General features: G+C 45.2%; 1 protein-coding gene across 1 annotated transcript in view; it reads left to right on the top strand.

Moving 5' to 3' along the window:
• Positions 1 to 16058: 16058 nt before the first annotated feature.
• Positions 16059 to 27127, top strand: part of ZSWIM5 (zinc finger SWIM-type containing 5) — a 109066-nt gene continuing 97997 nt past the window's right edge. The window contains exon 1 of the mRNA XM_070404883.1: positions 16059 to 16644. Within this exon, the coding sequence (XP_070260984.1) occupies positions 16059 to 16644 (586 nt within the window). The remainder of the gene's footprint in view (positions 16645 to 27127) is intronic.

Here is a 27127-nt window from a genome sequence, read left to right on the forward strand (position 1 = left end):
GGGCTTTGCACTAGACCTAGTGAGTCAGAATCTCTGGGTGGGGCCCAGGGATCTGCATGTTTAGTTAGAGGTCCTCAAAAAAGTCTTACATTCAATTTGAAAGAGATTCATTTATTTTTTAAAATTATTTTTTAAAATTAAGTTTATTGGGGTAACATTGGTTAATAACATTTTATAAATTTTAAGATTCATTTCTTGAGTTCATGCTGGAATCAACATTGTGTCCAACTCTGTGCTCAGCCACAGGGTCTGTTTTCAGTTCCTTCAAGGATCCAACACTCTTGCTTTAGAGCAGCCGTTCTCAACCTGTGGGTCACGACCCCTTTGGGGGTCGAACGACCCTTTCACAAGGGTCTCCTAAGGCCATCGGAAAACACGTATATAATTACATATTGTTTTTGTGATTAATCACTATGCTTTAATTATGTTCAATTTGTAACAATGAAAATACATCCTCCATATCAGATATTTACATTACGATTCATAACAGTAGCAAAATTACAGTTATGAAGTAGCAACGAAAATAATTTTATGGTTGGGGGTCACCACAACATGAGGAACTGTATTAAAGGGTCGCGGCCTTGGGAAGGTTGAGAACCACTGCTTTAGAGCCTTCCCACATACTATTCCTTGGGTTGGAGTATTCTCACGCTTCCCTGGCCAATTTTAATCCGTTCCACAGCCCTTAATTCAAATGTCATTTCTTTAGGAAGTGTTCCCTAATCCCCTAGCTTCAGTAGGCGCTTTTGTTATATGCCCCCTTGTGGCAGATATGCAATAGCTGCTCCTTCAAAAAAAAGTACCCGGTCAAGGAATAAAGTCAACTGTCCAAGGAATAAGGCTCCAGCTGTTAACTCCTTCAGTTCCACCTCAGCTTAGTCATGGCCCCCGCTGACCGGCAAAGGTGTTTTTCACTTTCTCTCGGAAATGTTTTGTAGTTTTTAGTGTACAGGTATTGCACATACTTTTAAAATTTATACATAAATATTTCATGGGTTTTTTATGCTACTGAAAATTGAATTATTTCAATATTATTTTCTAATTATTTACTTTCATCTCATGTACAGAGTTGATCTGATATTTTGAGGAACTGTGGGATTCATACTATGGGTTTGTTTCAGGATCCCATGACTGTCCCAATTTTAGGAAGTGATTGGCTGTCCCCTGCACGCCTCCTATTGGGAATAGAGCTGGCAACCTGGGCATGTGCCCTTGACCAAAATCGAACCTGGGACCCTTCGGTCTGCAGGCCGACGCTCTATCCACAGAGCCAAACCAGATAGGGCAGTAAGGTGTTCTTTTATCGATTGCATGAAATTGGGCCGTCAGAATGTGCTGACATGATGATTTTGGGTGAATAAAATTGTTTATATTGCCAGAGGCCCTGTAAAAAACTGTGTCCAGTACCCTGAAGTTTTTAGGGGCAGCCCTGATGAGGGGCATGGTTGGCCCCCTTAGAGGAGGAGAGAAACAGCCTATCAGGGGAGCTCTCCCCTCTGGTATATACTCTCACTTATTCTGGCAAGAAGTACTACTTTCTGTATCTCTCTGAGACCTGAGAGAAGGGTAGGCCACTATTGTCCCCCACCACTACCACCAGCAAAGCCTCTGGAATGGGTCATTGTTGTAAAATAATTTATTTCAAGGTCACACTGCACCCCTGGTCAAAAATTTACCCTTTATTTCTACTTCTGTACACCTGATAGTGTGCAAAAGGCATGTCAAGGAAACTGATTCCTTACCCCTGCAGCATGTCTATTGCACAAAAATGAGTTATTTATATATCTGACGTGTGGCTGGGCCCAGGTGAGTCTTATTGTCACGTCCCATCTCACTGAACTTTGGAGACTTTGAAGTCTGTGAAGTTGAGATAGGAACCATTATGAAAAGTTAATGTGAATGTTGTTTACTCGTGGCTTTCATATAATTTATTCATGCTGTTTTAGGCTAGCAAAACTATTCCAATGTTATTTTAATATTTCTAATTAACCAAAGGGATCATCCCTCATGAGTGGCAAGGCCTCTCAAATGAAGGTTGTCTTTATGCTGAAATCAGCACCACTCTGTCAGCCAAGGAAAAATTTAAGCCTGTTCTTCTGCACTGATGAGTCGCTTTCTGGATTCTTACCTGCTTCTGTTCCCGGCAGGAATGAGACAGTGATTTTCTTGTTCTAGGTCTGAATATGTCTTCAACCTATACTTTATTTTATTTTTTAGAGAGAGTGGAAGAGAGAGGGAAAGACAGAAATATCGAAGTGAGAGAAACACATCAATTGGTTTCTTCCTGCATGAGCCCAGATATCAATATCAGTATTAGTTTCAAGCTTACAGCATAGTGGTTAGATATTATATAACTTATGAAGTGATTCCCCCAACAAGTCTAATATCCACCTGATGCCATACATAGTAATTACAATCCTATTGACTATATTCCCTACTTCAAACTGTATTTTAAAATGTTGATTCTCATAGAACTAGTGGCCTAAAAAGCGAGTGTATTTGATATAGCTACAAAGTAATTAGCTGGCTAGATATTTTCTAGTAAGGAATCCTGATGTACTCATGGCCAGTATTCCACTAGCCATATGGGTAACAAGTTGAAAGGACAGCTGAGTGGGTAAAAATGAGAGAGTTATGGTTTGAACTTAAGAAGGATAACTAATTCATAATTTAATTATATATACCGTAGATGTGGGAAGCTGAATAACATGGTTTAAGGGCCCAAAAGATGCATCCTCTAAGAAAGTAACACAAGCCAAAAAGAAAGTCTGAACATATGCAATTCACAGATTCCAGATGCACTTTTTATTGTAAAAGTTTTTAATATATTCTTTGATGACTGTTACTTGTCCATTTTTCCTTCTTCAGACCTCTCACTTTAGCCCAAGAAGAATGAGAAGCTCACTGTAAATACATGATCATTCCTAGAAATTTCACATGATTTATGTGAATTGATTATGCTTCTAATGCTGATTTTCCCATAGTACTATTTCTTCACTTCCGTTTGGACCTAAAGCACTTGCTGCTTATCACTAAGAATGATTATCAGTGAATCTTAATAGTCGTCTTTTCTTTAAACCCTTTCCCCCCAAATTTAGCCATTAGTTCAAAATTAGAGTGTTCTTCCTAAATGGGGCAACGGAGACAAATTAAAACAATTAGGTTCCCCCTTCCCAAATAAACTCCACGTCCCCTTATATTTTCAGCCTATAAAAAAAAGTCATAGTGGGAGCAGCATCTTCTTTCTTTCTTAGGATGTTATCTCCCTCCTATGAGATATGATACATCTCTCAACTTGAGCATTAAAAAAAAGTCATATTGACTTGGGAGTGTGTGACCTAACACCATGGGCAACTGGTGAGAGTGAGCGCCATGTGTTAGTGACAGCGAGAGACTGCTTTATGCTGCTGACGGCAGCAGCCCAGAGGAAGGACCAGAGAGAAGATCTTTCTGAGCAGAGATAAACCTCCCGTTTCCTCTGGTAGAGGGTGGGCAAAGCCTAAGGCCATGAAATTTTTATTTTAAATTTATTTCTTTTTTTAAACCACTTTATTGAGTTCAAGAAGTGGTTGACATGCAAAAAGTGGTACCTATTTAATGTGTACAATTTGATGAGTTTAGAGATAAGTATGCATCCACAAAACCATCACCACAATTTATGCCATAAACATATCCATCACTTCCACAGGCAGGAGTCTGTGGAAACTAGCCTTGTTTTGCTTGAAAACCTTGCAATATTCTGACTGGAGACAGATACTTTGCAAGGAGGTCCTTAAGAACCACCACAATCATCCTTGCTTGCCACTAGAACCATAAGTAGGGTCAAATCTCTGTTTGCTCTAGGGAGTTTGGTATACATATGACCCAGAAAGGAATAGCTAATGCATTAAATGAATTATTATAAGGTTCAGCTAATGTATAGTATCAGCAGAAATATGTGTCAGAATAGATTCTAAGGTAAAATAGAGCTAGAAGAGGAAGAATTCACTGATATGAACTTGCTTCGTGGAGATTCCAGATTTACTGTGTTAATTTGTGCAGATGGAAGTGTCTCTAACAGCTTAATGGGTTGGCTGACTAAAATTTTTACTTACTGGTGGCCTGTGCTTAATGAGGATAAGATACCAGAGCTTCACTGGCATCAAGTAAAGAAGGGAATCCAAAGACCTAAGGAGACAGGAAGGTGGAGTGGGTTTATCGTGTGCAGACTGCACACCCACTATAATTCCCTAGGAGGCCTGGAAGGCACCCCTGTCACTCACTAAGGCACTGAGAAATACATTAGTGAGAAAGGAATACTAAGGCATTGAACAATACATCAGAGAGGTCTGTGGTTGCTTTCCTTTGTGGGAAATGTATGACCATGCAAGATGCTGCCATTGAGACAAACTCCCTGATTTTACTCGCAATAATGGGATCCCAAGTAGCAGAGGTCAAGTGGCAGCACTTACCCATGAGAGACGAGGTGTGTGTGTTTACTGTAAAGGCCAGCAGGGTTTTATCAGGAGTAAGAATACTGTGACCCACAGGGGCCTTTGGTTGTGGCTAATTGATCACGATATCCCTTGCAGTGAAAGAGATGAACGGCCTGGTCTGTGTCTGGTGGCCAAAACCCTGACTTGAGTTACCACAATAAAGAGTCATGCCTCTTGCTCACTTTCCAGGCTCAAGCCTGTTTGCAGATGTGGAGTCCTTGATTGAATGGGAGGCTTCTTTCCCTTGAGGAATGATCCTGCAGCATTGCCACAAGAGCACATCATCAATCTTCCTCCAGGCCTGGTCAAAGGTACCCTCACCCATTTGCTAAAGTGGCTGTGCACTGGGAAAAAATGGATTACCCATACCTTTCAGGTATTAATCTACACTCCTCCGAATTGAGGCTAATTACTGGGGACCCAAAATGACATTGTGTCTCACAGTGTGACTATTGGTAGGTGAGACATGCAGTCTTAGCCTAAATTAAGGTGACCAAGTTGCTCCACAGACACACTCTATGCTTGTTTCCCTAGTTTCTGAATGTAAAATATAAATAATCTTGTTTCTAAGAAGCACTGTGGTAGAAGGGCTAACCCTCAAAATAGTAATACTGCATCCCTGTAGGAACTGCAGATGTTAGTGCCACCACCTGAACCCTGCTGGCATACTGATTCCTATCACGTCTGTATTTAACATACCTGTCTGGCCTCTCTGGAAGGTGGGTGGACCTTGGAGAATGACTGTGGATTATCAGGTTAGGGGACAACACCATGAACCGATGAGACTCTGTCTTACAGCCGGCAGCATATGCTTTGAATCAGAGACCATTATATGGTGCTGTCTCCTCCATAACCAGAGTCTGGAAATCAAGGGGTGAAAGTGGGAGTGGCTTCTCTCACAATTAATACCTAATAACTCACTCACAGGATTTTTGCTTCCTCTTTCAGCTACTTTGAGGTCTGCAGATTTGGTGATCTTTGTTTCTAACTGGGAATACAACAATGGCTCCCTTGTATAAGAAGATGAAACTTTATTTGGCTATATGGGCTTCTTAAGTCAATGAACCATCAGGCAGATAAAAGAATTATTCTTCTGGGTGATTATTCACTGATTACCATGGGCACATAAAGTTGTTGCTTTTACACAACAGAGCAAACAGAATGATTTTGGAACCAGGGGATTCCCTGGTCTACTCTTAATACTTCCACAACCAAAGTAAAGGTCATGGAAAACTACAGGGGGAAAAAAAAAAAGGCAGGACTATCAAGGACCCTTCCAGAATAAAGTTCAGGTCATCCTACTACTTAAAAGACTACAATGGTTAATGTGATTAGTGGAAGAAGGAAGTCATAGATATGAACTATGGTGTCATGACCAATTACTAAAATGAGAAAATGAGGACTGTAGTAGCTTTGCCTACTTCCTCTTCACTATATATATATTTTTTCCCCAAAAACGTATAGACACACTTTGAATAATTATAAAGGCAATGTTTATTAAAATACATTTCATTTTCAAAATTGGGCTATCAGCTGTTAAAGTATGTATATATTTTGGGGGGACACCCTGTATTTATTTGTATATTTAGCTATTTTATTCTCCTTGCTCCATCTTCTCATTATTTTTCTATACATGTTGCTGGAGGTTAACTTTACAATTATATCTTTAGGTAGCAGAATATTCCGTGAGATGGTAACTGAATTTGAGGAGTAATTAATACAGCCAATAATGGATATAACAACTGTTTAGACTATGTTTCTCCTCATTTGGGGGAGAGGGGGAGAACTTCACTTTTATGAGGAATAGCTGTGTCTCATTGGGTGTAAGCATAGAGTTGTTTTATTGTTGTATGGAAGTTTGTGTGCAGAAGGATGCATATGAAAGCCAAAGGGGTGAACTAGACCAGTGATTAATTTATTGCTTCTCAGATATTAATCATTCTTCTTTGTCCTGATTTTGATACTGGACCCTGTAAACCTTTCTATTTTTCAGTTGGCTCAAAATTAGCTTTTATTAATAAAGAGTTCTGGCGGGACAGGACATAGCAAGGCCATAGGATAAAGTAACTATTTTTGTACCTGTGACTTGTGTACCCCTTAAGTCTTCTTTTATAATTTTATTAGTTAACCTTTTACTAGTTAGCAATTCTTTATATTAAATTTTCCTTGTTCTGCCGAAACCGGTTTGGCTCAGTGGATAGAGCGTCGGCCTGCGGACTGAAGGGTCCCGGGTTCGATTCCGGTCAAGGGCATGTGCCTGGGTTGCGGGCGCATCCCCAGTGGGAGATGTGCAGGAGGCAGCTGGTCGATGTTTCTCTCTCATCGATGTTTCTAACTCTCTATCTCTCTTCCTTCCTCGCTGTAAAAAATCAATAAAATATATTTAAAAAAAAAATTTTCCTTGTTCTAATTACTGGTGTAGTTTCCATTTCCTTACTGGACCCTGACTGATAGAAAGTTGAATTCTTGTGCCCATATAGCAGCTTAGAATGAAATGTCTGAGTCTTAGTCCTTTAATGTGAGATTTAAAATTGTTTGCATCTATCACCATAACTATTTGTTTCTATTTTGGATACCTTTTTAAATGTATTTGTTTCTTGTGCTTCCTTGACATTTCCTTTATTTACTTTTTAGTCCTTTTATTAAAGTACACTTTTTATTCAAAAAGGATAATTGGAACAGAGACAATGTATTTATGTTGTTGTTTTTTAATTCAGTGTTTAATTCTTTGTCCTTAACCTAGAAAGAGCTCTGGACTAACCACATAGGATCAAATAATATCTGCCATTTACCAAGAATGTTACTTTGGACAAGTAATTTAACTTTTTAAAAAGTTTATTGGTGAGAGAGAAAGAGAGAGAAACATCAGTTTGTTGTTGTGCTTATGTATGCATTCATTGGTTGCTTCTTGTATGTGTCCTGACAGAAGACTGAACCTGCAACCCTGGCATATCAAGTCAAAGCTCTAACCAACTTAGCTGCCCAACCAGGCCCTTAACTTCTTAATCAGTTTCCTCACCTGTAAAATACAGATAAAGAATTTAGCACAGCGTCTGACGCCCAGTAAGTGCTCATTTTATGTTAGTTATTATTATTTTCCTCCGTATTTCCCATCTGTCTCCAGTCTCTTATCTGCCAGGGGATATTTGAGGACATTGGAAAATGTTTCCAGTCACTTTCTGTGGTTTGCTTCAAGTCCAGAAGTCTGGGGAAGAACCTGAACTTGGCTCATGTTTGAGTTCTGGCATACACATGTCCGTCTGCAGGACAGGGCTGGAAGGAGAGTTCATGGAGCTTCTAAGAGAAAAACATCCTGAATGGAAATGTCTGGCACAGGAAGTAGACTGAATGACAAGTCCCGGAGCGTGGTGGCCGTAGTAGTTGCAGGTATGAGGAAAGTCTGTGCTGACCAGTATTTAATCCAAACCTCTTCAACCCCTTCTGGAGTGCCTAAGTGTCCTGGAAAGGAGAGGGCTGGATGGAAGAAAATCCTGCTACTAGGGGCCTGAGCTGCTAGTCCTAGGACACAGAATGTGTTCTCCTTTTGAATGGGCAAGGGGGGGCCCTACTGGAGGTGGGGACATGGGCACTGTCGTGTGGGTAGCTGGGGAGGGGCCAGCAGTCTGAAGGAAGTCAGCTACCATGGAGACAACAGACTGTGAGCAGGAGCAGAAGAATACTGTATATGTATATCTTCTAATACTATACACATATGCCTTGTACTGCTGTTATTTTTTACATGTCCTCATTTCTTCCCTTCCCATTCAATCCGTAAGAAACTAAAGTCTGGCCCTAGCTGGTTTGGTTCAGTGGATAGAGTGTTGGCCTGCGGACTGAAGGGTCCTGGGTTCGATTCCAGTCAAGGGCACATGCCCGCGTTGAGTTGCGGGCTCTATCCCCAGTGGGGGGCGTGCAGGAGGCAGCTGATCAGTGATTCTCTCATCATTGATGTTTCTATCTCTTAGCTGATCAGTGATTCTCTCATCATTGATTTTTCTATCTCTCTCCCTCTCCCTTCATCTCTGAAATCAATATATATACACACACACACACATATATATACTATCTAATAATAGACAAACATGGTAATTGACTGTACCTTTGCTACTCCTCCCATTGGCTAACCAGCGAGATATGCAAATTAACTGCCAACATAGGCACACTAAGCAGCAGAGCGAAGGCTTGAAGGCGGCTCCGGCTGGAGTGAAGGCCTGGGTCCTGGGTGCCAGAGGAAAACCGGTGCCGGCAGCCAGGGGAAGGGAAGGCCTATTGCACAAATCTTTTCATGCAACAGGCCTCTAGTATATATATATAAAGAAAGACACTAAAGTCTGGTATATGACCCACCACAGTATTGAAACTGAATCTCTTAATGGTCAAATCAAAAATTTTTTCTATCCTTAATCTATCTTACCTCTTTAATTTTTTTGTTGTTTTGCCTTTCCTTCTTAACTTTCATTCTTCATTTGGCTTGTATGATCCTAATCTCTGCTTCTTGTATGACTTCACTTCTCCTTTGCTTGTTTTTCCCTGTGTCTACCCTTTAATGGTTGGTGATCACTTGGTTTCATTCTAGTTTGTCTCTGTCTACCCACTTCCCCATTCTATATACATGCCCTGGGTGATCCCATTTCTTCCAAAGACCCAAACTTTACCCGAACCCTAATCAAATTCTCCCTTGTTCTAAGGCAGTCTCTTCAGTTTCAGTTCATTTACACCTGGATGTTTCCCATGCACCTCAACCCTAATGTCCTAAATGAACTTGTTATCCTTTCCTTTAAATCTTCTACTCCTGAATTTTCTATGTTGGTTATTGACTTTTAACTTTTACTATGTAATCCAAATTAGAAACCTGGGAGCCATTTTCTACTTTCTTTGTTTTCCATCAAATTTTCTTTATTGTTCCAAGTTTGCCTTGTTTATATCTTAAATAGCTTTTAAGTATGCTTCAACAGTCTTTTCTTAACCATTAATATACTATCTAATCTGGTCATTCCCTACAGAGAAATATCTGCTAGCTCCTAAGTGCCTACAGGATAAAATTTAAGCCCCTTGGAATAGTTTAGAAGGCCCTAAACTTCTTATGCTCTAGTCACTTCAAACTTTTTGCAATAGCACTTTTAAATCTAGAACTCATGTATCTCAATTCTGGGAAATTTAAAAAATTATTTCAGCAAAGATTCCCTTCCTTTTCTGGCATGCCAATTATTCTGATGTTGTACCTTTTGGACTGGTTATCTAATATTTTCATATTTTCTTTCTTATTTTTCATCTTTAACTTTTTTGCACTATTTTGAAGATATTTCTTCAAATTTATCTATTAATATTTGGATTTTTGCTATTATGTACTTAATTTCCAAAACTCTTTTCTTCTTTTAAAAAATTTATTTATTGATTTTAGGGAGAGGAAGGTGGAGGGAGTGATAGAGAGAACATCCATTTGTTGTTCCACTTTTTTATGCATTCATTGGTTCATTCTTGTATGTGCCCTACCCAGGGATTGAACCCACAACCTTGGTTAGACCATGCTCTAACCAACTGAGCTACCTGGCCAGGGCAGCTTTTCTCTTTTTTAATTAACATATTACATTATATTAGTTTCAAGTGTGTAACATAATGATTTGATATTTGTATATGTTGCAAAATGATCACCACAATAAGTCTAGTTAACATTCATCGGCAGAGTTACATCATTTTTTTATTGTGATAAGAAGTTTTAACATTTTCTCTCTTAGTAACTTTTAAATATGCCACCCGGTATTATCCTATATAATAAAGAGGTAATATGCAAATTGACTGTCACACTTTCACACAAGATGGCCGTCCCCATGTGGTCACAAGATGTCCACCACAAGATGGCCAGCAGGGGAGGGCAGTTGGGGGCAACTGGGCGGCAGGGGAGAGCAGTTGGGGGGACCAGGCCTGCAGGGGAGGGCAGTTAGGGGCGGCCAGTCCGGCAGGGAAAGGCAGTTAGGGGTGACTAGGCCTGCAGGGGAGGGCAATTAGGGGGACCAGGCCTGCAGCGGAGGACTGTTAGGGGCAACCAGGCCTGCAGGGGAGCAGTTAGGCGTCGATCAGGCTGGCAGGGGAGTGGTTAGGGGCTGATCAGGCTGGCAGGAAGAAGTGGTTAGGGACAATCAGGCAGGCAGGCGAGTGGTTGGGAGCCAGCAGCCCAGGATTGTGAGAGGGCTGTCCAACTGCCAGTTTAGGCCTGATCCCACAGGGATCAGGCCCACAGGGATCGGGCCTAAACCGGCAGTCAGACATCCCCTGAGGGGTCCCAGATTGGAGAGGGTTCAGGCTGGGCTGAGGGACAACCACCCCCCCCCCCAGTGCACGAATTTCGTGCACTGGGCCTCTAGTTCACTATAATCACCATACTGTACATTATATCCCATGACTTATTTTATAACTGGAAGTTTGTACCTTTAGACTCCCTCCACCCCCAAGAGGAATTTACCCTCCCCCGTGTTATCATTTTATGAATTCATTTATTAATGACATCCTATTCTTGTTTTTTGGATGTGTCACTTTCTCTTCTTTCTAAAGGATTTCTTCTACGTGCAGAGATTTGTTTTCTCAGAGATTTCTTTTCTTCCTGTTTGCTGTTTGGTTGTTTTTATCTATGTCTTTCATGTCAGAGGCTTTCTTCAGAGATATGGTAATTCTTGGTTGCCTGCTCATGATTACAACTTGAAAGGCTGATTAGAAGCTTGAACATGAGATGGCTGGCATGGCTGAGTGGTTGAGCGTTGACCCATGTACCAGGAGGTCACGGTTCGATTCCTGATCAGGACACATGCCCGGGTTGCTGGCTTGATCCCCAGCAGAGGGCAAGTAGGAGGCAGCCAGTTGATGTTGACCTTGATGTTTCCATCTCCTTCTCCCTTTCTCTCTCTCTCTAAAATCAATAAAAAGACTTTTTTTTTCCCTAAAGAACCTTGAGCATGAGCGAGGCTTATTGACTTTGAGTCTCCCTGTGGACAGACCTGGACAAGTTTTTTGTTGGGAAAACCCCTGATGTTAGTGCGATTAATCTTAAAACACTACCTATGGTCATGTTACTCTTCTGCTCAAAACACATTTATGGTTTCCCTCTGCCAACCTAATAGAATTCAGATTCCTTAAGTTAGCATTTTAAAGGTTTTCACAGTGTCTCTCAAGTCTCCTTTACAGTCTTTTCCTGCTACTTCTCACCGGGATCTTTGTGTTCCAATTAACCTAGAGTACTCGCTATTCCCAATCACATTTTACATGTTCCTCAAAGTCTTATATGCCATGTCATTACCATCTGTATTTATATATTTATACATTTATTTGTTTCATGTCTATTTCCCAAACTAGACTAGAAGCTTCACACTGCATGTTGATGTTAGTATTTAAAGCATTAGAATAATTACACTAACATCAACAAACTGGTATTATTTTCATCTGAACCAATGTTTGAGGCTGATCTTGAAAAGAGCTGGCAGATATCAACAATGGCTTCACATAGCTCTCAATAACACCCTCAGTGTTTACTCCACAGAAGCCACATGTGAACAAGGCCTTACTTTGGGCCTCATTATTATTCTACTTGCTGATAGTTCCAGGGGATTACGGTTTCTCACCATAAGGCACTGCTGCTTTTCCTGTTCCCTTCCATCTTTTTCTTCACCTTCCTCTAGTTCTTGCCCCCCTTTCCCTCCTTCTTTAAGTTTCACTATTTGACTACTGCCAGTGGGATGGTTCTCATGCTTCACTGAGATATCTGCCAATTCCCTTCTAAAATTACACAATCTAATAGCCCATTTGTGGTCAAATTTGAGTCCCTGTCCAGGAGAGAGAACATACATCACTTTGATTCTGTCCTTACAAAATCCTTTGGTTCCTGGGTGAGACAACTATAGTATTTTTAAAAAATATATTTTTTATTGACTTCAGAGAGGAAGGGAGAGGGAGAGAGAGGTAGAAACATCAATGATGAGCCCTAACCGGTTTGGCCTAGTGGATAGAGCATCGGCCTGCAGACTGAAAGGTCCCAGGTCCGATTCCGGTCAAGGGCATGTACCTTGGCTGTGGGCACATCCCCAGTAGGGGGTGTGAAGGAGGCAGCTGATCGATGTTTCTCACTCATCGATGTTTCTAACTCTCTATCCCTCTCCCTTCCTCTCTGTAAAAAATCAATAAAATATATTAAAAAAATAAATAAATATTAATTATATCAGTTTTTAGTAACAACAGGGCAGAGCACTTTATTCAGGTTTTGTTTTCCTACTGTCATCTGAATTGAGGCCACTAAAAACTCATGACCATGTTATTGGGATAGGTACCTAAGAGGTTTCTATATCTCTCATTTCTCCCCTTCAAATAGGTTCTCCTCATCACAGCCTGATCATTCATTTATTCATTCATGAAATATTTATAGAGGATTTATTAAATTGCTAAGTACAAAGCACAGACTAATTTGGGCAAAGATGTAAAAAAAATAGGTTATATTCACTGTTATAATGCTATACTGATGTGTAACAATTTTCACTGTGCTGGTTCTCCATTGCCCATATTGTATATTCAACTTCAAATTCCTTAACCTTGCATTTAAGATTATCCATAATTTGACTTTAGCCGAAACCGGTTTGGCTCAGTGGATAGAGCGTCGGCTTGCGGACTGAAGGGTCCCAGGTTCGATTCCGGTCAAGGGCATGTACCTGGGTTGCGGGCACATCCCCAGTAGGAGATGTGCAGGAGGCAGCTGATCGATGTTTCTCTCTCATCGATGTTTCTAACTCTCTGTCTCTCTCCCTTCCTCTCTGTAAAAAATCAATAAAATATATTTTAAAAAAAATTGACTTTAAAAGACCTAATATTTACTTACCACTCTTTATAACCAGATTTTTTATTTTAAAAATAAGCTTTATTTATTTATTTTACTGATTTTAAAGGGAGAGAGAGAGAGAGAGTGAGAAAGTGAGAGAAAGAGAGAAAGTGAGAGAGGTGAGAAACATTGGCTGCCTCCTGCACTTGCCCCAACTGGGGATCAAATCCACAACCTGGGAATGCAACCTGACTGGGAATCAAACCTGCCACCTTTCGGCATACCAGACAATGCTCCAAACAACTGAGCCACACTGGCCAGTGCAGCCAGATTTATTTTTAACAATTCCATGAAAATGTTTTGTATTTTCAGCTTTTCGGTTTTTGCTGAAGTTGTTCAACCCCATTAAAATTCCCTCCCTAAGCTTTTGGCCTATTCCAATTCTCATCCTTCAAGATCTAGATGAAATGAGACTATACAGCCTTAACCGGTTCGGCTCAGTGGATAGAGCACCAGCCCGCAGATTGAAGGGTCCTGGGTTCCATTTTGGTCAAGGGCACATATTTTGGTTGCAGGTTCCCTGGCCCTGGTTGGGGTGTGTGCAAGAGGCAATCAATCGATGTGTCTCCCTCACATCGATGTTTCTCTCTGAATCTCCCTCTCCCTTCCACTCTCTAAAAATCGATGGAAAAATATCCTCAGGTGAGGATTAACAACAACAAAAAGACTATACAATAGTTTCCCCTCATAATTTCTTCTAAAAGGGATCTTTCTTCTAATTCCCCAAATAATTACTGCTTTTTCTTTTTTTTCAATATATTTTTCAGATTATGAAATATATGATTTCAGAGAGGAAGGGAGAGGGAGAGATAGAAATATCAATGATGAGCCCTAGCTGGCTTGGCTCAGTGGATAGAGCGTCAGCCTGCGGACTGAGGGGTCCCGGGTTCGATTCCGGCCAAGGGCACATGCCTGGGTTTCGGGCTCGTTCCCCAGTGGGGGGTGTGAGGGAGGCGGCCAATCAATGATTCTCTCTCATCATTGATGTTCCTATCTCTCTCTCCTTCTCCCTTCCTCTCTGAAGTCAATAAATGAATATAAAAAAAAACATCAATGATGAGATAGAGAATCATGGATCAGCTGCCTCCTGCATGCCCCCCACTGGGGATCGAGCCTCCAACCCGGGCATGTGCCCCTGACCAGAATTGAACCCGGGACCCTTTAATCCGCAGGCCGATGCTCTATCCACTGAGCCAAACCAGCTAGGGCAATTACTGTTTTTTCAAGTCACTTGACAATCTCTGAAGCTATTGCTTTTTTGGTATTGTTCTAGTCTTTCACTGTTATTAATTTTTCATGTTTCATCTTATCTCGCTAACTAGATGTTAGAGGCGAGATTGTTTCTTGTTTGTTCTTTTATTTATTTTTTTAAAGAGAGAGGGAGAGAGAAAAACATTGATTGGCGGATCCACCCACTCCTGCATTCATTGGTCGACCCCAACTTGTGCCCTGACTGGGGATGGAACGTGGATGATGCTCCAACCAACCGAGCCATGCGGCCAGGGCCAGATTGTTTCTTGTTTAATGGTATTTTGGAAGAGATCTAGCAAGCACTAGGATCACAAAATAAATGTTAACAAAATATTTAGATCTAAAAAGATTGATCAATAAGACCTAATATAAATGAAGAGATATACTATATTTATGAAGACTCATTTATAAAGATCGTATTTGCCCCCAAATTAATCTATAAATGTAATTCCAAGAAAAACCCCTGCAGGGCAGAGGATACATTATAGTGAAGGAATAGACTAAAATAGAAAAAGAGGTCCTCGCTCCGATGGAGTTGTTAGTCAGGTGGGCAGCCTGACATTATACAAATATGTAAAAATGCGTGTACAACTTGTGATAAATAATATGAAGGTGTAGAAGGCGGAGCCAAGTAAGAAAAAAACGGAAGACCCAATTTAGATCAGGGACAGGGGATCTGAGAATTCTATCAAAAGCCACACACAGTGTTTTTGTTTCCTGGGATGCGAGCTGCTAACCCGCCGGAGCCCCGGGCGGTGTAGCCGCCGCGGCGGGGAGCTCTCGGCGCCCGGTCCGGCTCCGGAGGGCCCGCCGGCCGAGTGCTGCACCGCTGGGGCGAGGAGAGGGGTCATCGCTGAACTTGGCGAGGTTTCCCTGTCTGTTCCCGGCCTCTCTGCCCGGTCCTCCGCTCGGCGGACAGTCTCCTGCCTCTACCACCGCCGCCTGCTTCGGAGTTTTCTTTCTTCCCGCGCCCGCCAGCCTTGAACTTCACGGGGGCGGCTCCTCGGGCGCCTCGCGGCCCGACCATCTGCCTTGGCCACACGGCGCACCCCTCCCCGGCCGGGCGGCGGCTGGGTTGGGGTGCGAACGGGCGAGGGTGCCCGGCGCCCCCCGCCCCTCGGCGGCCGTCCGCCCCACGCGAGCGCTCGGCGCGCGCTCCGGGTCGTCTGCGCCTGGCGCGCGCCGTCGCCCGCGCTCGCTCCCGCCCCTCCTCGCGCCCGCGGCGGCCGGACAGCGCGCGCCGCTGCCCGAGGCTTCAGGCCGCCCCCGTCGGCCCTCGCGGCGGCGCGCCCCGGCCCGGCCCGGCCCCGGCAGCCCACTCGGGCCGGCCGGCCCGCGGGTTCGCTCGCTCCGCCCTCCCCCCGGCCCGGCGTCGCAGCTGGGCGCTTGCGCGGGGCGCGTGGCCGTGGCCGTGGCCGGGGTCTCCGCCGCAGTCGGTGCCGCCGCGGCCGCCCCAGTCAGTCAGTCGGTCCCCAGCAATGGCGGAAGGAGGGGAGCGAGAGGAGCTGCTCTCGCCGCCGCCCGTCTCTCCGGCCAAGCGCCTGTGCTCCTGGCCCAGCCCGCGGGCTCACCACCCTCGCGGGTCGCCCGGGACGGCCGGTGGCGGGGCGGGGGGCGGCGGCGGCGGCGGCCTGCCCCCCGGGGCCCGCCCCCACCTGCAGCCCGAGTCCTTGCTGGACTGCGCCGCCAAGACGGTGGCGGAAAAGTGGGCGTACGAGCGGGTGGAGGAGCGCTTCGAGCGGATCCCGGAGCCCGTGCAGCGCCGCATCGTCTACTGGTCCTTCCCGCGGAACGAGCGGGAGATCTGCATGTACTCCAGCTTCCAGCACCGCGGCGGCCCCGGCGCCGGCGCGGCTGGCGGCGTCGCGGGGGCTTCGCCGGCTGAGGAGGGGCCGCCGCCACCCCCCGGGGCCGCCGCTCCGGCCGGCTCCGCCCCCGGGGCCGCCGCGGCCGGCACGTCCCCCGGACTCGGCGCTGCGGCCGGAGCCGCCGGCGAGGGGCTGCCGTTCCGCCGGGGCATCCGGCTGCTGGACAGCGGCTCCGTGGAGAACGTGCTGCAAGTCGGTAGGTGCACGCCGGGATGGTGTCTGGTCCCGGCCTCTTCCTCCGCAGGTGCCTGCTCCTCGCTCCATCCCCGGCCCGGGCCCGCGGCTTTCGCCCAACTTCTGCTCCCTCCCCGGGAACGGACGACCCGCATCCAAACTTTTCTCGGCATTTCGGGCAGGTCCGCCGCTGCTCTCGCCCCGCACCCGCCCGCCATCCCGGTTTCGTTTCCTTTGAAGAGCGAATAGGTCTCCTTTACTCTTCCATTCTACACCCATACCAGAGGCAGAAAGGATGGGGAGGAATGCCGTTTGGGATGTAATAATTTCTGGAATGCGTTTTTTTCTAATTTAAGTTTAGCGAGGAGGGAATTGTTGGTGAATCTGGAGCAAGTGATCTTAACAGGGACTGTCTGAGGGACAGGCTGTCAGAGGCAGGTCTGGAGTCTTAGCAGATTGAAGCTGGGTATAATTAACTTTAACATTGGGAGGGGGGAAATCAACAAAATACAGCGCATTTCAGGCAATTTCAATGTTCTTGCTTTAATATTTTTTCCTCCTGGACCAAATACTTGGGAGTCGAGGCTGCGGACCTAACAATAAGCGAAGATGGAAATGTGACAGCTTCGCTTCTCTGCACCCCCCGCCCAAGGAGGACAGCGCTGCACAATCCGGAGTGGGGGCGGGGTCCGTCTCCCTTGTCACATTGGGGTGAATCAAAAGCTGGTCACGTTGGGTTTTTCAGATGCGTCTCATTTAACAAGTCTTCCTATTTGCTTTTTGTTTGTGGGAAAATGAAAAATGTTTTTTTTGTTGCCTTTTTTACTCCTTCGGCGCTTCTAGTCAGTTTGTTAATCTTATTAAATATAAAAATACAGTAGTTCTGATTTCTAGAATGGTTAGGAAGGAAAGGGGAAAATGACATTGTTTAACATTGACTTGCTATGTGGAAAATTAAAGCACTGATTTTTTTTTCTATTTGGATTATTAAAGCATTCTGGAAGTGCGCATTATCTTAATGCATTTTATTGTACGATATATGCTCATATTTATTGAAAAAATATTGATTTTTGAAAGGAGTTGGAGAGAGGTTGTTTTTAGAATTAAGCACAGGAACACACATAAACTCCCAACATCTAGATCTCTTCTGCACAGGTAAAATTAACATATTTGATTTTTCTTTTTCTTTTTTTTTAAGAGTAGTACATTGTGGTGTTTCATATAAAGTAATCTATTTCTGGTTATTGAGAATTACTGAATCCTGTGTTTCTTTTTAAAACAACAGTATTCCACAATTTGTTTTGCAAATGTGAAATGTAAATTTATCTAAATTTATCCTGTGTCTGAATACATTGACAGTGCATTGAGGAAGTTTTATTTGAAAAAGACTAGTCCTTTGTATATTTGTGTGTATTTTTTCTTTCTTTTTTATTTTGTGTGTATTTTTGAAAGAATGAATTGAGTAATCAGATAATTAAGATGTATAGCTTTAACACTGAAATACTGAAAACATGAAAATGAATATAGACATTTCTCTATTAGTCTGTAAACTTTTTTCTTAGATAACTTTTAAGATACTTGTTTACAATATTTTAAATTGAAATGTGTCAATTTAAGTGGTCATTTTATAGTAAGAGATGGATTCGAAAGAATTTTCAAACTTGAGGGGACAAATGAGGTAGAGGAAAAGTTTTAAAGAGGTATATTTTGAAAGTGACTATAATGTTAAGTTCTAAATGAAATCAGATTTTGTGGATAATCCAGGTCATGTTTAAATCAGATATTTTTCTTTTATATGATAGCATGCTTATTAGGGGTAATGAGGTTTTGTATGAGAGTTTTGGGGACCAGAGAAAAGACACATAAGATTTTGGATTTCATAGACGAAGGCAGGTAGAAGAATGAATTAATCACTTTTAGGTATGTAATGCTATTTGAAAATCCTGAGCTATGTAATCTTTATTCTTCTGACCTTAATTTATGCTAATGAATGTGGAAGAAAAGGATATGCCGTTCTGTATCCTTATGAGTTCTGTATCAGGCATGAACCATCTTTTAATATGTAAAATTAGGGACTCATCCCTCATCCTTTAAATTTAAAATGTATGTGACTGAACCTAGAAGATAGATTTTATAAAAGTACTAGAGGCTCGGTGCACGAAATTCGTGCATGGGTGCAGTCCCTAGGCCTGGCCAGTGATCAACGCGTGAGCATCTGGTGTGGAAGAGCAGGTCCCAGCTGACCTCTGGGCCCTGGGCAGCATCTGGGCCCCTGGACCCCTGCACACCCCCTCTGCCTGAGTCATGGTGCCCGAGTTCCCATGCGGAGAGGTGGTGAGCGCAGTCGGATGCCGTGGGCCGGGACATAGCGTGGGCCTCTGGGCCACCCAGTGGTGCTACACGGAAGCCAAGTGGATAGCACCCTCTCTCCCGCCCAACCTCGCAGACCGGCTCCTGCACAAACCCATAAGGAGCCCGACCGGCCCCTGCAGTCCCGGCTGCCGCCCGGCTCACTCAGAAGAGGCTGTGCAGGTGCTGGGTGGGCTCCTCATGGGTGCCCGGCACCTGAGCGCGGGAGGGGGGGGGCCTCCGTGGCATGCAAGCCCTGGCGTCTTGGGGGAGGGTAGCAGGGGAAGTGAGAGTGAGCTTGGCAGACACCCCACATTCTCACTGTACCTCCATCCCAGTCACCCCCGCCCCCAGATAGCCGGTGAGAGGTCGCAGCCCCTCTCCCGTGAGCTGCGGGAGGTGAGAGGTCGCAGCCCCTCGCCCTTGAGCTGCGGGAGGTTGGTCGCCGCCACCCACCCCCAGTTCCCTGTCCCAGCCTGGGGCCAGCCCTGATCCAGCGATCAGGGTCTGTCAGCCTGCTGGTTACTGTCTGCGGGGCGATGGGTCGGGGCTGACCCCTCCCCCACCCCCCTCCGGCTCCCACAGTGCCTGGGAGCCAGGTAGCAGCCCTGCCCCCCACTGCCACTGCTGGTCACCGTCTGCAGGGCTATGGGGGGGGGCCCCACTCGCACTGCCACCTGCTGCCAGTGCTGCATCACCGACTCCCGCCATGTTTTGTGCCGCCCCCTGGTGGTCAGTGCATGTCATAGTGAGCAGTTGAACTCCCAGTCTAGGGGACAATTTGCATATTAGGCTTTTATTATACAGGATAGGATTGCCAAAAGATGAGTGAGAAAGTAATTTAGAAAGCAGAATAGTTATCATGTTCTTCAGTTTATAACTTCACTTCAGACTCAATTTAATTACTAATGAGTGGTGCTAATTAAAAATTCTACATATTTCCTTACTATTTCCAAGCCATAGTTATAACCTCAGAATTGGGAAGTTAGTGAAGACTGATGCTTTAGGAAGGAAGGGAAGAAAGGGTATTTCTATAACAACATTTTTTAAAAGAAAAGATTCCTAAAGGGATTTAAATAAAGAAAACAGAAAGACCTTACAATAAAAACAAGTAAATCTTAAAAATAAAAAAAATGGCAAACACAAAACAAAAATTTTGAAGGAAAATGAATTAGACAATAAAAACTTTTTCAACAAGGAGGTATATTAAATTCAGTAACTTGTGATTACTTAAAAAAAATTTTTTTTTTTTCCAGAGAAGAAGGGAGAGGGAGAGAGATTGAAACATCAATGATGAGAATCATTGATCCGCTGCCTCCTGCACGCCTCCTGCTGGGGATCGAGCCTGCAACCCAGGCGTGTGCCCTTGACCGGAATTGAACCCAGGACCCTTCAGCCAGCAGGCCATGCTGTATCAACTGAGCCAAACTGGCTAAGGCACTTGTGATTATTTTTCACATGGAATGTGGTAATGGGAATCATGGACTGACTGAAAATCAAGTACTCTGTAGAAAACATCAGATTTTTGAATCAGAATGAAAACTTTCCCAGCTTGATGTAAACAAATGAGAGAACTATAGGTTGTTAAGCTCAAAGGATACATTTCTTTTACATAACAGTGTTGAATCAGAGGTATTATTCCTTTGTTTTGTTTTTATTGTTCCTTTTAAAAGGGGACAATTGTAAATTAGTCTTTTCATAGACATCTGTAATTTTGAAGCTGTGCGAATAGACTTAAAGCAGTGGTTCTCAACCTTCTGGCCCTTTAAATACAGTTCCTCATGTTGTGACCCAACCATAAAATTATTTTCGTTGCTACTTCATAACTGTAATGGTGCTACTGTTATGAATCGTAATGTAAATATCTGATATGAAGGATGGTCTTAGGCGACCCCTGTGAAAGGGTCGTTCGACCGCCAAAGTGGTCGCGATCCACAAGTTGAGAACCGCTGACTTAGAGTCTGATGATCTCTTTGTATTATGAAGGTAATAAAGTTCAGATGCTCTAAGCATCTGCATTTTTAAACTGTTTAAGAAGCCCATGGAAATAGCAATAGTATAAACATTGGGAAAATATTAATTCAGAAGTCTGAAGATAGTATAAGAATGGGAAAACTATAATTTACTAATAATTTTAAAATGTGGACCCTTTTCCTGTCCATCATATTTTAAATTAATTTCCCTTTGTTTGCTAAAACTTAAAGGAGGTTTGTGTCTTTTCAAAGAAATACATACATTTTTCCTATTCATTCATGATTTTATTGGGAAGCCTGAAGAATTAATACATTTAGGAAAAGCCAGCCTGTTTTTATGTTGCTTAGATCTATCAACACCTGACAAACTGACATGACTGGCAAGCTTCATCAACATACATTGATGTACCAATATAAAATCCTTCTCCATGTTATGGTTCCCTATGGTAAAAAAGTAATGTTGTTAATCTTTACTCTCACTCAGTATTATATTACTGGAGGCCCTGTACCATCTCACAATGGGGACTCCTTAGGGGATGTCATACTGCCAGTTTCTGCCTAATCCCTGCAGGCCAGGCCGAGGGACCGCACCAGTACACAAATCCATGCACCAGGCCTCTAGTATGCATATAAGATCTTTGGTTAATCTCTTCCTGCCTTTCGCCCCTCCCCTTCCCTCTGAGATTCATCAGTCTGTTCCATGTTTCATGCCTGTATGTTAAGCATCTGCCCCCTGGTGGTCAGTGCGTGTCATAGAGAACGGTCGAATGGTTGCTTAGGCTTTTACATGTATACTAAAGGCCCGGTGCACAAAAATTTGTGCACTTGGCGGGGGGGGGTGTCCCTCAGCCCGGCCTGTGCCCTCTCGCAGTCTGGGACCCCTCAGGAGATAACGACCTGCTGGCTTAGGCCTGCTCCTGGGTGGCAGAGGGCAGGCCCAATCCCTAGGTGCAGCCCCTGGTCGGGCTCAGAGCAGGGCCGATTGGGGAGTTGGGGCGCCACCCCCTGTCATGCACAGAGCAGGGCGGATTGGGAGGTTGCGATGCCATCCTCAGTCACGCTCAGAGTAGGGCCGATTGGGGGGTTGGGGCACCGCCCCCTGTAACACTCAAGGCAGGGTCGATGGGGAGGTTGCGGCGCCACCCCCTGTGATGCACAGAGCAGGGCCAATCAGGGGGTTGGGGCGCTGCCCCCTGTCACGCACAGAGCAGGGACCATCAGGGGGGTTGGGGCTCCGTACCCTGTCACGCACAGAGCAGGGCCAATCAGGGGGTTGGGGAGCTCCCCCCTGTCACGCACAGAGTAGGGCCGATAGGGGAGTTAGGGCACCGCCCCCTGTCACACACAGAGCAGGGCAGATCAGGAGGTTGGGGCGCCGCCCTCTATCACCCACAGAGCAGGGCTGATCAGGGAGTTGGGGCGCCACCACTGTCACACTCAGGGCAGGGCCGATGGGGAGGTTATGGCTCTACCCCGTCACACACAGAGCAGGGCCCGTGGTGGTGGGGGGGTTGGGGCGCCGCCCTCTATCACTCACAGAGCAGGGCCGATCAGGGGGTTGGGGTGCAGCCACTGTCACACTCAGGGCAGGGCCGATGGGGAGGTTATGGCTCTGCCCTGTCACACACAGAGCAGGGCCTGTGCGGGGGGGGGGGGGGTTGGGGCGCCGCACCCTGTCACATACAGAGCAGGGCCGATCAGGGGGTTGGGACACCGCACACTGTCACACACAGAGCCATAGGGCGATCAGGGGATTGGGGAGCTCCCCCCTATCAGGCACAGAGCAGGGCTGATCAGGGAGTTGGGGCGCCTTCCCCTGTCACGAACAGAGCAGGGCGGATAGGGAGGTTGTGGCCCCGCCCCCTGTCACACACAGAGCCGCAGGGCGATCAGGGGGTTTGGGCGCTGCCCCCTGTCACGCTGATCCAGTGCCAGGAGGCCTCGCGGCTCCTCTGATCCCGGTGCTGGGAGGCATATTACCCTTTTACTATATAGGATAGAGGCCTGGGGGCCGGCTGGTTTGCCCTGAAGGGTGTCCTGGATCAGGGTGGGGTCCCCACTGGGGTGCCTGGCCAGCCTGGATGAGGGGATGATGGCTGTTTGCAGCTGGTCACACACCCTTCAGGGTGGGGGTCCTCACTGGGGTGCCTGGCCAGTCTGGGTGAGGGGCTGAGGGCTGCTTTCAGGCTGGCAGTTGTTGACTGAAGCTCCCAACCGCTCCTTTTTTTTCTCTTTTTTAAATTTTATTCTGGGCCAGCTTTAGCTCTGGCTCTAGCTCTGAGGCTTCCGCTGCTGAAAGCAGGTATCTGGTTTGTTTGCGTTCTATAATCGAAACAATGTATAACTCCAGCTTTGAGATCCCGGTGGCTGAAAGCTGGTTTCTGGGGTTTTGTTTAGCTTCTATATTTGTTACAATGTTTCAAACTGCCAGCTCAGAGGCCGGCAAGTCAGGCGGGGAACGTTGGAGTCCTCCTTCACTGAAGCAAGCAAGCCTCATGTTCGCTTCCAGCTGCCTGGCTGCCGGCCGCCATCTTGGCTGACAGTTAATTTGCGTAAGAATATGCTGATTAGCCAATGGGAAAGGTAGCGGTCGTATGCTAATTACCATGTTTCTCTTTTATTAGTGTAGACTAGAGGCCCAGTGCACGAATTTGTGCATGGGTGGGGCTTTGGGTTCGGGCCCCAGCTTGCGCCCCAGCCTCACAGCCCTGCAGCCCCACCTGGCACCTTGCTGTGGCCTGGCGCTGCCCCCTCACCTGCTCCACCATCCTGCCTGCAGGGCAATTGATCGGGGCCGGGCCCCCACCACTGCCACTAGTCTCCATCTGCGGGGCGATTGGTCGGGGCCGGGCCCCCCACCCGGCTACCTCAGCACCTGGGAGCCGGGCAGTGGCCCCACCCCTCGCTGCCGCCGCTGGTCGCCATCTGCAGGATGATTGGTGGGGCGATCGGGCCCCCGCTCGCACCCACCTTGGTCTGGTGCTGCCCACTCACCTGCTCCACCATCCCGCTGTGGTCCTGCTCTTGTTGGGGCCCATCAGGGCCGGCAGTGCTTACACTACCGCCCGCTACCAGTGCCACGTCACTGACACCCACCATGTTCCGCACCGCCCCCAGGTGGTCAGTGCACATCATAGCGAGTGGTTGAACTCCTGGTCGGACAATTTGCATATTAGGCTTTTATTATATAGGATAGATTATAATCTGTATTATCATATATATTTGCATATATCTACTGTATATATTATCACTAATATAATATCCTATATGATAAAACCTTAATATGCAAATCAACCAAACAGCAGAACGACCGATTGCTATGATGCGCATTGACCACCAGGGGCAAACGCTCAATGCAGGAGCTGCCCCCTGGTGGTCAGTGCGCTCCCACAGGGGGAGCGCCGTGCATCCAGAAGCCGGGCTCACAGCTGGCGAGCATAGCAGCAGTGGTCGGAGCCTCTCCCGCCTCCGCTGCAGGTGGGCAGTAAGGAGCAAGGGGTCCCGAACTGTGAGAGCCCTGGACTGTGAGAGAGATGTCTGACTGCCAGCTTAAGCAGGCAGTCCGGGGGGATCGGGTTTAAGCTGGCAGTCAGACATCCCCCGAGTGGTCCCGGACTGCGAGAGGGTGCAGGTTGGGCTGAGGGATCCTCCACCCCCCACCCCCAGTGCATGAATTTTGTGCACCAGCCCTCTAGTAGTATAATATAATCAGTCACATACATGCAGGGACTGTGAAGCAGGTAGTCTCAGATCCTTACTATGTCTGTTTCCTCAACTATAAGTGGACAGAATGATGGTACCAATGGTAGTTTTGAGGATAAATGTAATGTATTTAGGATAGTGCTTAGCACTTATTAGGTACTATGTAAATATTTTCTATTATTATACCAAAATGGTTGAGTGTATTATGTATTAGTTACCATCTTCAACCTTCTCCCAACCTCTGTATTATGAAGGTAATAGAGTTTCAATCTGACTTGTACTCTCATTGGCTATGTTAAAATTGATCTTGTAAAGGTCACCAGTGACCTAATAATTGCCAAACACAGTATCCTTTTTCTAGTCCTCATCCTTCATAACCTCTGTATAGAATTTTCTGTAGTCTACTGCACTTTCCTCTTGAAATACTTCCTAGATATTTGATTTACTTCACAGTTTTGGTTTTCTTTCTACCTTTCTTCTATCTTCTCTTACCCATAAAAGTAAGATGTACCTTCTTGCCCAAGCTTTCTAAGTTAGCAAACTCATTTATTTCTATAGCTTCATATAGTTATTTCAATAACTTTATGTTCAATTTATGAACATAAAGTAGCATCATATAATGTAGTGGTTTAAATTTTGTTTAAAGCAATTCTGTTCATTTTCAAATGAAATCCTAAATGGTATTCTAGTTTTTCAGCAGAAAAATTTCAGCTGTTTTAGGTGTTGGAGTGGGGTTTAGGACTCTATCAGCTTGGCCATCATTTTCCCTTTGAATCCCTGATACACTTCCAAATAATCTTATATTGGAATTTGGTGTCAGGAGATCTGCTTTAATTTCTCATCTGTAAAAGTGTCAGGATTTTTGTGAGATTCTAAATAAATTAATATATGTGAAAATACTTATAAATGTTACTGTGCGAATAATAAGACTATTAAGTCTGCATCATTGTTTCTCCCTCTGGAATGCAAGATCAGCATGTATATTTGCCTGCTAGATATTTCTAAATGAATATCTTATTAGCTACTCAAAACAACATGTCTGATAAGGGATTGATGTCCAGAATATATAAAGAACTCTTAGAACTCAACAACAAAAAACTATGTGATTAAAAATGGCCCCCCCAAAATGGGTAAAGGATTTAAATAAATACTTCTACAAAGAAGATAAGCAAATGGATAATAAGCAAATGCAAAGATGCCTAACGTCATTCATAATTAGGGAAATGCAACTCAAAACCACAATGGGATACCACTTCATACCCATTAATTAAGATGACTATTATAAAAAATACAAAATAACAACTCTTAGTGAGGATATGGAGAAATTGTAATCCTCGTGCATCACTAGTAGGTATATAAAATGGTGCTGCTGCTGTGGAAAATGGTATGGCAGTTCCTCAAAAAATTAAACATAAAATTGACATATGATCCAGCAATTTCATTTCTCATTATATAACTAAAACAGTTGAAAGTAGGAACTCTAACAGATATTTGTACTTCCATGTTGATAGCAGCTTTAGTCAGAACAGCCAGAAGGTGAAAACAAACTAGGTATCCATTACAGATAAACGAAATTTGGTGTATATATATACAATGGAGTATTATTCAACCTGAAAAAAGGAAGGAAATCCTGATACATGCTACAACATGGATGAACTTTGAAGACTTTATGTTAAGTGAAGTAAGCCAGACACAAAAAGGCAAATATTATATTACTAGGGGCCCAGTGCACGAATTTGTGCACCTTGAAAGGAACTGTGGGCTGTGAGGCTGCAGTGGGCACAGAGGCGGGTCTCGGCCTATCCTCTCCGCCCCTGCCCAATCCCTCCCGCTGTGGCCCTGGTCTCCTGTCTGCCAGCAGCCCTGCTCCTGCCGCCATGGCTCCCATGTACTAATGGCACCGGCCCCACTCGCACCCGCTGACAGTGTGGAGCGATTGGGGCCGACGCCAGCAGTGGGTATGAGCAGGGCTAGTGCCGTCAGTGGGTGGGAGCAGCGGCTGCTGCCCTGATTACCCCTCAGGAGCAGGGGGAGGTGGAGAAGCCCAAAGGGGCGATCGGGGCCGGTGCTGGGCGCCGGCAGCGGGTGCGAGTGGGGCCAGTGCCGGCAACAGGTGTGAGCACCGGGCAGGACCGTGGCACATGGGAGCAAAGAATTTTCAGTAACCACCAGAGGCTCACCCCGATGACAGTGACCAGCGCCTCGCCTTGGTCTGGCACCCCCTTTCACCTGCTCTACCATCCTGCCGCGGCCAATGCCCGCCATGTTCTGTGCTCTGCCTCCTGCTGCTGATGCCCGCCATGTTCCACACACTCCCCCTGGTGGTCAGCACCTGTCATAGTGACTGGTTGTTCGGTTGTTCTGCCATTCGGTCTATTTGCATATTAGGGATATATATATATTCTATTTATATGCACTAACTAGAATAGGCCAATTCATAGAGAAAGTAAAATAGAAGGTACATGCCCTTTACCGGAATCG

Source organism: Myotis yumanensis, unplaced genomic scaffold, assembly GCF_028538775.1.
Source record: "Myotis yumanensis isolate MYYU_CA2020_CCGP unplaced genomic scaffold, mMyoYum1.0.hap1 SCAF_2, whole genome shotgun sequence".
Classification (NCBI taxonomy): Eukaryota; Metazoa; Chordata; class Mammalia; order Chiroptera; family Vespertilionidae; genus Myotis; species Myotis yumanensis.